This window comes from Cavia porcellus, unplaced genomic scaffold, assembly GCF_034190915.1.
Source record: "Cavia porcellus strain 051 isolate PalLab524CR breed Dunkin Hartley unplaced genomic scaffold, mCavPor4.1 scaffold_5, whole genome shotgun sequence".
NCBI lineage: Eukaryota > Metazoa > Chordata > Mammalia > Rodentia > Caviidae > Cavia > Cavia porcellus.
Genome location: NW_026947488.1, coordinates 29736187 through 29749328, shown reverse-complemented (window position 1 = coordinate 29749328; position 13142 = coordinate 29736187). Strand labels below are relative to the sequence as shown.

At 44.4% G+C, this 13142-nt stretch overlaps 1 protein-coding gene across 1 annotated transcript; it reads right to left on the bottom strand.

The window, feature by feature from the left end:
* Positions 1–2045: 2045 nt before the first annotated feature.
* Positions 2046–7848, bottom strand: LOC100735126 (beta-defensin 119). The gene is made up of 2 exons (XM_003476337.3): positions 7664–7848; positions 2046–2308 (listed from the first exon to the last, which is right to left on the bottom strand). The coding sequence occupies exons 1-2, from the start codon at positions 7719–7721 to the stop codon at positions 2121–2123; spliced, it is 246 nt and encodes an 81-aa protein (XP_003476385.1). The 5' UTR covers positions 7722–7848; the 3' UTR covers positions 2046–2120.
* Positions 7849–13142: the final 5294 nt, after the last annotated feature.

The window sequence follows — 13142 nt, the reverse complement described above, 5'->3', positions numbered from 1 at the left end:
GAAGTTCTGGTTTGTGTATTTTTCCTTGCAACTTTATCCAAGAAAATTGGTTGAATCTTCAGTTAAAGGTCTACTCATTTATTTCTGTCCGAAATCTTGACATTACAACCTTGAGTCACTTTGAACTAAATTATCGGTTTGTTTGCTTTTTTAAAAAACCACTCATATGCCATGAATTCAGGATGAGAGACTAATAAGGGTCAGTATAAGGTTATAAATTTTCAGTGAAATTTTTTTTCTGAGGACTGAAGTTCAAAACGAGGCCCTTTTCCCTGAGGACATCTGTTGAAGGAGAAGGAATGTAACTGGTTTGTCCTTACATTTGTATGTCACACTTTCAGGACTGTGGAACATGTAGAGATCTCTTAGTAGAGTGTTTTTTCAAACCCTAGGCACTGTCTCCCTTCCTCTGCCCAGTCCTGCCCTCCCCAAAGTTACAGCAACCAAAGCTCAAATTCACCTGATTCAAGCAAATGTCTTCAAGACAAAAGTCAGATTCACCTATTGCCCTCAAAAGAATGTCTGCTGGCACTTGGCTCTGATGTTCTTGGCCTTATTTTTGTGCAAGGTCAAGCATGCTTAAAAGGTTTTATTGTATATTTTAGTGACTTTTTTAAAAGCTCTTTGCAATGAGAATACCACCTGAGTTCTTAGACCAATATCCTTCCTGAAGCACAGGTTTAGAACCAGCATTTTTCTCTAGATCTTAAGCTTTGATGTATGAGAGTGTGGGAAGCATCACAGGAGGAAGGAGAAAAGATTACCATCAAAGGATGAAAGCAACTGCTCAACCCTAACCCCAAAATGCTAAAATAATTGCTTCCTTACGTCTAGGAGAAGCTTGCTGACCAGGCTTGGGCTCTTTAAGCAGAGCGAAGCATATATAACAATTGAGTATGAGCTTGTATTGTTACAGACATGGGAAGGGTCAGTTACAGTGTGCGGGGAATTTAGAGATCATTGGAAAATGATTTCAAAGCATAATTCTATCATTGTCAATGTGTTGTTAGAGCTGTGTTCATTCAAGAAAGTTGTCATTGATCAGCAAAACAAAATGTTTTAGAGGCTTTTTTTCCCGCTTGTTATCATAACTGTTAAACTAGCAGCTTTTCACTGGGAATATAGAGGATTTTTAATTCCCAGGACTGCAAGAGGACAATGCAAGATGCCCCATAGGTAAAGGAGGAAGAGAAGCCTAAAAGTTAGGGAAACGATGAAGGAAGCCACAGAACCCAAGGCAGTTAAGGTTTTCAAGGAAAGAATAAGCTATGGTGGAAATGCTGTCCAGAGACAGAGCGAGATACAAGCAGACAACATCCCAGAACTCTCTAAAAGGTGGTCCACTGCTCACTTGGATTAGAGCCAGTTCTTTAGAATAATCAGAGAAAAAGCAAATTATACTGAACTGAAGAGGCAGAGGAGCAGAGAAAGATCATGGCCAGGGGAAATGTTCTCCTTTTGATAAAATTTCAACTAAAGAAAAGGAAAGAAATAAGATATTAGGAAGAAGTAAGATACAAAAACAAAATCCGAATTTTAGGTTAAAATCTGGTGATGATTGTACTTGCAGGAGTAAACTTCTAGATTTTCAAGAATGAAAAGATCTTAACGATCATGAACAACAACAGCAAGTAATATTCAAGCTTCTCTTACACTAATCACAAAATAGAATCCCAACCTACAACGTGAAGCTTTGCTGAGGCAACTTACTTCACTCGATAACAGTTGTGTTGCTTAGGAAGTTCTGCTCAGAGCTAAGCCAAATTTGTCTACAAGGTCTCTCCTGACGGCCCCACACATCCCTCCTTCTTGTCCTAGTCCCTCCCTGTGGTCCTAAATGGCCCTGCCCACCCCCATCCACTTTTCCTCATTTGTGTCCACTGCTTTCCCCCCACCAACCACGTCCCCATCTTCTCTGGCTGATCTAGTCCCCTTGACCATCACCCCAGAGCTCTGCCACAAGCTATAGCAGAGATATCTCGCCATGCAGAACTCAATCTCTCACTGTGGTTTCCAGTAAATAAAAGACAGAACAGGGTGGCAGGTGCACGAATTTTAATGAGGGAGGGCTAACAGCAGGTCTGTGTTCCCAGAAAGTTTGAGGATTGTGATGGCCCCCTTCAAGGTGCTTGGGGCCAGTAGTTTCCGTCAGACCATTCATTATTTTCATCTGTGCCAGTAATGCTTATCCTCATGAAGGACGGGAGGCAGCATGTTTGATAATCTCTGCAGTGATAGTAGGGGTGCTCATTCTTTTTGCAAGAGTGTCTACAGGTTCCAATGGTGGCCATGCAGCGAAGAGATTTTCCTGGCCAGAAAAAAGTAACAATAATACTAATTAGTTTCCACTTAGCAAGTGAGAGGGGTAGAGGTTGGGGAGCCTGGCAAACCTGAAGGTAATCTCCACTTCCACAAAAATAGAGTAAATGCCCTTTTCTGTACTTGTCCTTCTAAGTAGAGATTAGAACGCTAGGCATTGTACATAAAACCAATGAAAGAAGACTCTGTAAGGTGAACACAAGAAGACAGACCAGGAGGGAATCTCAAGATCTGAGGAATTACAATCACAAATCCCTTCGGTTTGTTTCTGCCATGCTGCCTGTCTACGTAGTAGGACTCTGTTTCAGGGAGAAATCAGTGCCTCCTTGGGTGATGACAGCTGGAATCTCACTTGCCTTCTTTGTTGAGCCCAAGCTTTTAAACATGCCATTCCAAGTCCTCTCACTCACTCCATGATTGATTGCCAGCCCCAGTGTTGTCAGGTCTTAAACTTGGCATTTAGCACAGAAGGGTCGTCTGTATTCAACTGGGTTTAACACAAAATCAAATGTGTACACACACACACACACACACACACACACACACACACACACGAGGTCCTTGCATAAATAAAAACGGTGCCGCCCATTGTTTTTGTCTGAGAGCTTGTGTTGCCTAAGCAAATATATTTATCCTTTTGAGGTTTGGGCAAGAAGAGAAAATGAATATTAAGCATCACATGTGGTTTAGATTCTGGGTGCTGGTGTGCAAAGCAGAGGCTGAACAGGGCTTCAGCTATAGCAGCAGGCCCAGGCCCCGGACCTGGGTCTTCAGCTTTAAGAGGCATTCTTCCAAAACGCTTCTGTACCTGCCATGTCGGCCCTCTCCACAGACAAGCATCCTCCCTCTCTCCATCCCTGACATCCCCTAGTCCACCAGGAGGAATAGAGAGAGCCAAGGAAGCCTTTAAAAAGTAAAGGCCAAAGCCGCATCCCTTTTCATGGCATCCTCTAGAGATGAGCTCCCTTCCCATCATCCTGGAGGAAAAGAGCCAGTCTGCACTGGGAGGAAGGTGGGGAGCACGGGACCTTCGGGACAGCGAAGCCGGACTGAAGAAGGTGGGGAAAGGCACTCGGGCCCCAGCAGGGGATCCACAGATGCCCAAACTAACCCCCAAGACTTTCACCAGGGCTTTTCCTCTCACACTCACCCACCTGTGACTCCGTGTCACTCAGTGCCACTGCTCTCTGTCTTACCCACACCTACTTAACGCCATCTTCAGTGTTCTCAGCCTGATCTTCAAAGTCAGAAGAGAACCATTTTTGTCCCAGCACTGTGTCTAACTAGGAGTGTGGGTCACCTTTCCTTCCTTAAATCTCGATTTCTGCATCTGTGAAATTGGAAAACAGAGATCCTCTGAGCACTGAGGGCTCTGAAGAATGAAGGAATGTTGGGGGTGGTGCCTTTTCTGCCAAAGGAGTAATTTGAGGGAATTTTTAAAATTTCAAACCCCCTAATATTCAAGCACATGGGCAAGCATCATCTGAAGATTTCTTGTGGCTCAAAGGGGAGACCAAAGCCCCTTCTTCATCCCAGAGGTTGTTACTCATGTGTTAGGCACAGAGGAGGTTCTATTTTTTTTAAGAGCAGAATGTATTCATTGAGAGAAAGGAAGTTTCTAAGAGAGACAGAAGGGATCCCGGATGTTGTTGCCAAAGACCAGAGAAGGTTCTTAATAAGTGGTATTAGCCAAATGAGGAAATGTGGATGCCAGTGAATGAGTTGGTGGAGGCTGAGCTGCTGTTTGTGAAGGTGTCAATGCCAGGTCCCAAGCTTTGGGGAGCTCTGGGCCATCCCTAGACCACCTTCCGTTTTTATGAAGCCTGTGTGCTTCAAGAGCAAGCTAACTGAGGAACAAAAAGACCCAAGAACTTGAGAGGGATCCACGTACTCCTCTGCACCCTTCTCTGCAGAAGTCTTCTGTTCCCTCAAACCCAGAGGATGCCACCCTCATTTCTGGAACCTGGTGTACCCACACCAAATTCATTCATGCTGGCACTCACAAGCCCATCATTCATCTATCAATCAATCAAGAAATACTCAAAGTATTAGCATTTATACAGAGGTTGGGCTTAAACCAAGCATACAACTATAAATAAGATCTTGCCTGAACCCCTAAAAGTTTCCATTTAATATGCTCTTGTTTGGAGGATTGGTGGAAAGAAAACAAAGGCTCAAATAACTACATGATATTGTGATACATAACATCTTAAAAGTGACAATTTGTGAAGCCAGGCGGAACTCAGTTGGGAAAAGAGAGATAACCTACAAAGATGAGATGGAAATCTAGGGCGGGAATGCAAATAGAGACTCATATCGTATGTCAGAATTCTTAAATGCTATGACTCAAGTTAATGAAGGAAATAAATAAAATATATCCTATTCCCTCCTGTGAGATCATCCTTTGTACTAACCGGAGGAATAAGATTAGAATTTGTAATTATTGGATTTCTCAGACTTCATGCAGAAACCAGGCAGCATGGGGGCAATGGGCCCAACCCCTACCCCCGGCATCCCAAACTCCACAGCTGCAGACATAGATGATAGGTGCAGACACTCCAGCCTGGACATCAGAGCCCTGCCCAGGCTCCCTGCATATAGGGGTGTCCGTGGCACTTCTGCTGCCTAGGGGTGAACACCTAGCCAGACACACCTTCCAGGGGAAGACTTTGGGATGGGCTCATGGAAGCAGGCATGGAGCCCTTTGGACAGGTACACCACACTCCAGAGAGTGAGGACAGCAGTCACAGGCTTGGGGCAAGAGATGTGTCCCTCTTCTTCCAATAACTCCTGCCTTTACAGGAAGGGGCTTAGCTAGAGGAGCCCTGGAATAGGACCAGGATCAGGAGAGGGGTCTCTCTTTCTACGGTCTAAAAAAGAAATGTTGAATTGAAAGCAAAATATTTTCCTGGATAGCACTGGGCTTCTGCTTATCTCAGTACCATGCACAGTGCTTTATTGAGCACCCAGGTCCCTAAAAAGGACTGTTTGGGACAAATAAGGCCCTAAGAACAAAGTCTGGGATAGTAAAGCCTGGGAAGACACTCAGGTCCTCTAGATTTCCAGGCAGGATTTTGAAATGTTCCCCATGAGTTAGTCTTCTCCAAGGCTAAGTTGTCTGTTAAACTAGATAAGCTTCTGTCCCCCCAGAGTCTAGCACAGTCAGAAAGCATGTAGTACATGTTCAGTGAATATCTGAATAGATCATTGAACAGTCGCATCAGTTAACATGTATCAAGGGCTTTCTATGTATAGTACATTGTGCATTACTTCATTTCATTCTTAACTATACATTGAGGCAGCTAATACTATTTTCTAGTTTTCCAGATGGAGAAGCTCAGATTCTGAGAGTTTTATACAGTCTGCTAGTTTATGCAGTCTGTGGCAGACCAGAGATGAATGAATGAATAAATTAATACACACAAGATTTTAAAAAATGAATAATGAACTAATTCATATATTAATATGTAAATGAGAAAATGTACATCCTTTATCTTTTTTAGCGCCTGGGAACTTTCTGACCCTGGGGCTACAGGCAGAATGAGAAAGTATTTGAGCCCACCTTCCAGGAAACCTGAGACAAGCTTCACTCAGCACTCCACCTCATCCCTGTCCACCCCATGCCCATTCACCACAAGATGGACCAGTTCTCCAGCCCAAGGATTCTCCCAATTTCCGTGCACCTGATGTGCTTTTAAATCTCACAGCTCCTCCCACATTAATTCCCTCAATGTACCCCTGACTCAGCCCTGTCTTGGGGCTGGAGATGAGGAACCTCTTCAAAACTAAAATTGTAGTAGCTGGGCATGATAGTACACTCCTGTAACCCAAGCTACTCATAAGGCTGGAGCAGGAGGGTCAAAAATTCAAAGCCAGCTAGGACAATTTAGCAAAGCTTCTCTGGGTCCAGCTCTAATGACCTCTCTTTACTACCAGGTAGGCCTATCCTGCTATCTCTCACCTTCAATCCATATTGGGTGTCATTCTTTATGATTGACTGACATAAGAAACACATTTGTGAGATTAACGAAATGTAGAAACAAAGAACCTAGAACAAAGTCATTTTTATCTGTGATTTCTGTTTTTCTTTCTTGGCCTGAATCACATGAACTGTATAGGGTTGGTCTAACCAAGGTCTCCATCAATTGTTATTGGCTGGATCGTTAAATAAGAGTCATTTACAATCCCAGCAGCATATGACGCTGTCCTCAGCATCTCTGCACACCAGCCAGCAGTGTCCATCCTTCCAACGCTGTATTTCAGGCACAGGAGCAGTCATTAAGCAGATGTTAGTCACTCATGTGGGGAGACAAAAGGAAGATGGGGAGAAATAAGGGAGTAGGGATGAAAAGGGGAGAGAAGAGAGGATTCAGTAAGTAAGGGTGGACCTGGTCCCAAGAAAACCAAGAAAAGACATTGAAAGAGGAAAGCAAGAAGATATTTGTTCCAACTGGAGGTTCCAATGTTTTCCAGAAAGCCTTTTTCAGGAGAGGATTTCCACTCTTCTATCATCTTATTCCCCAACTTTTTCCTCCTTACTTCAGAATCAGTGTGGATGCTACTGAAGTTCTCAGCAAATAAAGAAGCTTGGAATGGTGTCTGCCTGTAATTTAGTCAATGGAGGAGATTCACTCACATTACAACTGACCCAACTCCTTATGAAGAGACTGTCTCTGTCACAGAACCTTAGCTCGAGCCACAACCCCGTCTGCAGCCTTCCTTGATTCTGCCTTTACCTAGTGCAAGCTCAAAACCCTGCCAACTCCCAGTCTTACTCAACCCAATGGCCCCTGAACATCAGATACTCCAAGCCAAGCTCAAATATAATCAACTCCCAGCAGCCACCCAACAATCATGTGAAGAAAAGCACAGTAGGCACCAACTCCCAGCTTGAACTCATGCCAAATTTAATGCCCAGCACTAGCTCCACCCAAGTCAAAATTCCATCCCCTCTCCAACTTGCCCCATGCCATCAATGGATCCTGGCTCCTCACCTCCAGCTCAACCTCATGTTTCCAGTCATTGCAACCTTAAGGTCCCTCCTATTCCAACTCACCTCCAGCCTTCAGTCTAATCTCAAACAAACCCCCAACTTGCACCCCATCCTTCAGCCACAAGCTCTCTCAGGCACCCACCAGGATGCCATCCCTGCCCTTAAGTGTTAGATGTTTCAAACTTCCATCATCCCACCAGTCAGCAAAGAAGGAATCAGGGAGAAATGTTAATGTGGCACAACCCTGGGAAGGTTGCACAAAATGAGCAAAGACTGGGATGCCGCCTCCAGTGAGAGGGCAGAGAGAAGGTAGAGGCCAGGATCCCAGAGCCCTGAGAGATCCCGTGTTACCTGGCATCACTGGTTCCGTGGCCAGAAGAATGGCAAGAAACAGGAAAAGAAGCTTCATGGCTCACAGGACCTGGGAGGAGGTGGCAGCTGAGCAGCGAGGCTTAGAAATACAGTTCTCTCCAGTGAGGATGAGCCTCCTTTTATTAGCAGGCCAGAGGCAGTGAGTTAGAACAGGAAGGAATTTGTACAAGGTCAGGCTAAGGGACAATGTGTAGCAGATGTTTCAGCACAGGATGGCCGTGTGGGAAATTGGCCAGCACCCTGGCAAGAGGAGGCCTCCCTCCTGATAAGGAAACAGGGAAACTAAAGCCATTTGACCTTTCAAGAGCCTCAAAGGAATTAGAAGATTAATTAACACATAAACGTATGTCAAGAAACATTTAATTTTTAAAAAGAATTAGTTATCCTCAGCTTTCTGACATAAGGATATACACCTGTACATCTTTCTGAATCTTGAACTTGCCAATCCTGTTCCCACTTCAGAGTTAGCATTTGTTTTTAGTTTCTGTATTAGTCAGGGTTTTATTAGAGAAAACAGATATAACACAAGATTATACAAATGTGTAAGAAATGACAAGATTGGCTTATGATGGTCAGCCACAGAGTCTGATGAGGAAGCCTGCAGAGGGTGTCTACACACTGGAGGCCGAAGGATGCAACCCAAGGTCTGGAGTTTACCCTAGTGTCTTGTACAAGTCCACACCAGCAGGCTGATGGGTCTGCGACAGAAGGCTGAAGGCTCTGTGATGAAAGGCTGAAGAGTCTATGCCGGAAAGCTGAAGATTCTACACTGGAAGCCAGGAGACGACGTCCAACCCAAAGGTGAAGACTGGAGCTTCTCCAAGAATGCAATACCTTCATCCTTCCTCCTTCCCTTTTATACCTCAAGGTGATGAGCCACCCTAGCGTGGGCCTTCTACATCCTTGGGTGTAGAGTTGCTAAACCCATTTGTTAAGCTTCTAACTGTCTCAAGTTGACACAGTCCATCAACCACGACAGTTTCCTTATAAAGTTCTTCCTTCTCACTTTTGCACAGACATCTCCTACCACTCACTCCACCTCATCTCAAATGCCCACCTTGGAGAGGCTTTGGCTGGGCATGCTAGGTGGCGGCGCTCCCACCTGCAGCCACTCCAGATCATAGGTGGTTTTGTGATCTTTATAGATTTATATTTAGCCTTTATTTCTTCATGTAATATCAGAAATTTGCCTTGGACTATGGGTTGGATACGGATATGCATCCTCCCCATGTGTATTGTATTGAAAACTTGGTCCCTAGTGTGGACATGATGCAAGGTGATGGAACCTTTGAATGGGCCTAGTGCAAGGTAATTAGGTCATGGAGTCATTGCCCTTGGAAGAAATTGATGTATTTCTCAAGAAACCCCAGTTAATATCCAAGAGAGTCGTTGGGGCCAGGGATGTAGCTCAGTAGAACACTTGCCTAGCATGCACAAAGCCCTAGGTTCTTTTCATCAGCACCTGAGAGAGAGAGAGAAGAGAGAGAGAGAGAGAGAGAGAGCCATTCCAGCCATGCTTCTGGAGAAGCAAGATAGGAGCCATACCCTCTGTCAGAACTTAAACAAGAGACTATGAAAGATGAAGAAAGAAAGGCAAAAACTCACTAAACACCACTCCATGCCAGACTTGGAGAACAGATCTTGATTTCACACAGATTTAGGTTGGGGTGTTGCCCCTGATGCTTATTGCCTTAAACTGAATGAGCTTCCAATGATAAAATACAACTAATAACACCGTCTAATTTAAATAATTGGGATAAATTCTATAAATTGCTTAAGAATCTACCTGACACGTAGCAGGTACTGAATCATTACTCTTGCTTTTGATTCTTGTTACTATTGTAATGATCATATGAATCATTATTACCCCCCAAACAATTCTGATAAGAAATCATAAAACCCTAATTCATACAGGACAAAACTGAAACTCCACTGGAAAAAGGGAACTAACTGTTCAAGGGATTCCCCGGTGGAGCAAAGAACAGAAAACAGGAATAAAATTGTCATAGAAGTCCAGAAAATAAATGGTTAGTAAGCAGCTGTGACTACAAGACTTAAGACAGAGGGGGAGTGAAGCCGAAAGACCCGTTTACCTTGCGTGGTTGTCGGGCCATGTCAGGGCTCGGGATCCACGGTATCAGCATTAGCAAGTTGTAAGGTATTTTAACAGGAGTGTGACCTAGAACATGTATCGAGGACCTAAAGCCCATGTTGAAGATAATTCCCAGGGCAGAGGCGAGGCAGGGAGGATTAGTAAAGGCTGTTTCATATCTCAGTGAAATGACAAGGACTGCACAGAGGCTGAGAGACAATGCATAAGCACAAAGGAAGTGAGAGAAGAAAGATATCATAGGGCACTGGAGCCCTCCGGAAAAACCCTCCCCGCTGAGCTGCACAGAAGCTAAGGGACACTGACTCTACTAGTCTTGCGGACAGGTGCTCATTGTGCTGTCTCATTCCAATCTCGTAGCACTGCACTAAGAAAACAAAACTCAGGAGGGCGAACATCTTGCCCAAGTAATACATGGTGTAATCGTGGGTGTGAACCCAGGCCTGACTGGTCCCCAAACAGGAGGCTTCTTGTGATGACTGTCTTCTCCTGGGAAGCCGGGTCCAGCCAGGTGAGGAGGTGAGAAGCCTCTAGGGAGTCTCACTTTGAAGAATTTAAAAGGTGAACATAAGATCAGAGAAATTTGTGACCTCCTTTTTTAATAGATTTATCAAAGTATAATTTATAACAGATTTATCAAACTTCTCATTAAGTACAAATTCCATGATTTTTGGTACATTTAGACTGTACCACCATATAAATTTCATAATTTTAGTAAATTTAGAGTTGCACCGCCATCACTGTAGTGTAAGTTTTAAAACATCCCATCCCTCCCCAAATACCCTTGGTGCCTATTTGCAGTCACTGTTCAATCACAACTAGCTGAGTGTTTAGCTGAGCACCTGGAAGGGAGTGAGAGGCTAATCCTTACATCAGTTTCTCAGTGCTGGTGTGTGGGAGGAGGTTGTGGGAGCCTTGAACTGGCTTGGCCCTGCTGTCTCAGCTCCTCTGCAGGCTGGGGGCTTGGGCCTGGAGAAAAGATTCACAATCTAGAGAAGTCATCATAGCACAGTTCTGTGAACAGGACTGGAGAGCTGGAGGGGACCAAGCTCATGCTCAGCCTGGCAAGACAGGGACCAAAAACAAACCACGAAGTCTACATAGCCCCTTTAATTTAGGACAAGTTGTAGTCCCAGACTGTTAGGAACTCTAGAAGCTGGGAATTGACCACACCTGCAGGAGCTGGGCAGCAGAGTCCAAGAGCAAAGACTGCCTGGGGCGAGCAGCGGAAGCAAGTGTCTCCAAACACCAAAATATCAAGCCCTTAGGTTGCCAAACCTGTATATTACTAGGCAATGGGGTATCATGTGATATTAAGTTGCTAGATGTATAAATACCCCTACAAAAGGGGGAAGTTCCTTTCCTCCCATCCAGAGAGAAAGGTTTCCACCTGAACCCAGCTTTCATCTTTTCTTTATTTCCTCATCCTGTCACGGTCCTTCTCCCCAAGACCCTCAAGAGCTGTGCCGGTCATGGCATATGATGCCTTAACATCATATGCCATCATATGTGGGGTAAGAGACTAGAGGGTGCGAGAAGCCTTCTCACGTGTGTACAACGAGAGGGAGAAGTGCGCTAGCAAAGGCCAGTATTCATCTCTGCAGTGTATTTATATTGTTCCCATCAGGTGTCAAGCTTGGGGCACTGAAAAAGGCAGATTCTCTAAGGGCCACAGTTATGAGAGGCTTCGTGAGAAACACAAACGACAACCACAAAGGAAGGAGTATTGATTTTATCAGTTGTTAGACATGAGGAAAGCAAATTATAAAGAACCACAGATGTATATAGATATTGTTAGTTTTCTAGTGCAATAGAGAAGTGAAAGGTTAAAAAAAAAAAAGGAAAAGAATGGGTTTATCGAGGACGTGGAAAGGAGCACACACCCCGTGGCAGGTGGGCGGTCTCCTTTGACCAGATACAGAGAGGCAGAGGGTTACATGACCTCGGATTGGAAGTGGTACAGAGGGTGGACACTGATGATGTGTGAGGATCTGATTGGAATTTTCTTTGCACATAAACAGGAAAGGGAGCTGCAATTAGAGCTGAGGGAGGAGGAGGAAGTGATGATGTTCCCGCTTTGGCCTTCTGACACGTAAGACCACTGCCATAACTGCACAGTAATTTATACTGGGGCAAGAACCTCTCAGGTATATATAAAAGTGTCTGTTATATGCTTGATTCTGTATTTACCTTTCTTTTGTGGGTTTGGATTAGGAAGTATCTTAATGGTTGTAAGCTTGATGAGACAGCCACAAAGAAATTGGCTCTGGGCACTATTTTAAAATCAAGCCCCGAGCAGGAAAAAGATGGAAGAGCAACAGAAACCCTGACAGAGTTTAAGACTCTAGCCTTGCTCAAGTAGATAAGAAAAGTGTGATACAGGATGACTCCTTTCTGCTGGAGCTGAGCTTTGCTAGAAATTCCATTTTATAACATCCAATAACTTTAACTGAGCCACAAGCAGCAACTGTCACCTTTTTGGCTCAGAAAAATTTTGCTGAGCCACAAATTGGAACTTCTGCCTTATCTCTCCTCTCTCTCTCTCTCTTCTCTCCCCCACCACCCCCTGTCTCTCACAAATAGCACTCAAAGAAGCCAGATGGGCAGGGGAAAGTATGGAGGGTTTTCCGCATGTCTATCATGTGGCTGAACTGCAGTCTGCAATAGTCTGGGCACAGGTTGTACATCTTCATGAAGCAGTACCTTTAGAGTTCTTAGAGAAATTGAGGCAGGCCACCACCACCTGTGGCCTGTGATAGCTCGGACCCTGGAATAAAACCCAAGGAAGCAAGAAATTAAAATTTGGGGAGCAAAGGCTTTATTTTAGGCCAGGCCTGGTGACACAGCCTCCGGTAGCCAATTTGGAGACTGCACGCCCCAGAGACTGAAGAAAGGGATTTTAAAAGCAGGAGAGGGAGAAAAAAAACAAAACAAAAAAAACCCTACAGAGCTGATAAGCTGTTGACTCAAGTCTGGAAACTGTAAAGCTGTCCACTTAGTTCTAATAATATCGGGAGCCTTTGGTGCCTTTCATGTTAGTCCCAGTCTGCAGATAAGCGTTATCTCAGAATAGCACATCTGCAATAACATTCGGAGAAGAAAGTAGAAAGTTAATTATTTGGGGACAACTTGTTAGCACTAACATGTGAGAAGGGGTCAAAAGTTACAAGAAGCTGAAACTTAAGTTTTTACAAGGATTTGAAACTTAATCCTTTCGGCACATACAGAACAAGAGGGGGTGCATTACAGAACAGAAATACGGCAAGATTACATTTTTGGGGTGGGAGGAGAGCAAGATCAGGTAAGGGTTGTGCTAACAAGCAAGTTTCCCTGCAAACAAGCAAGTTT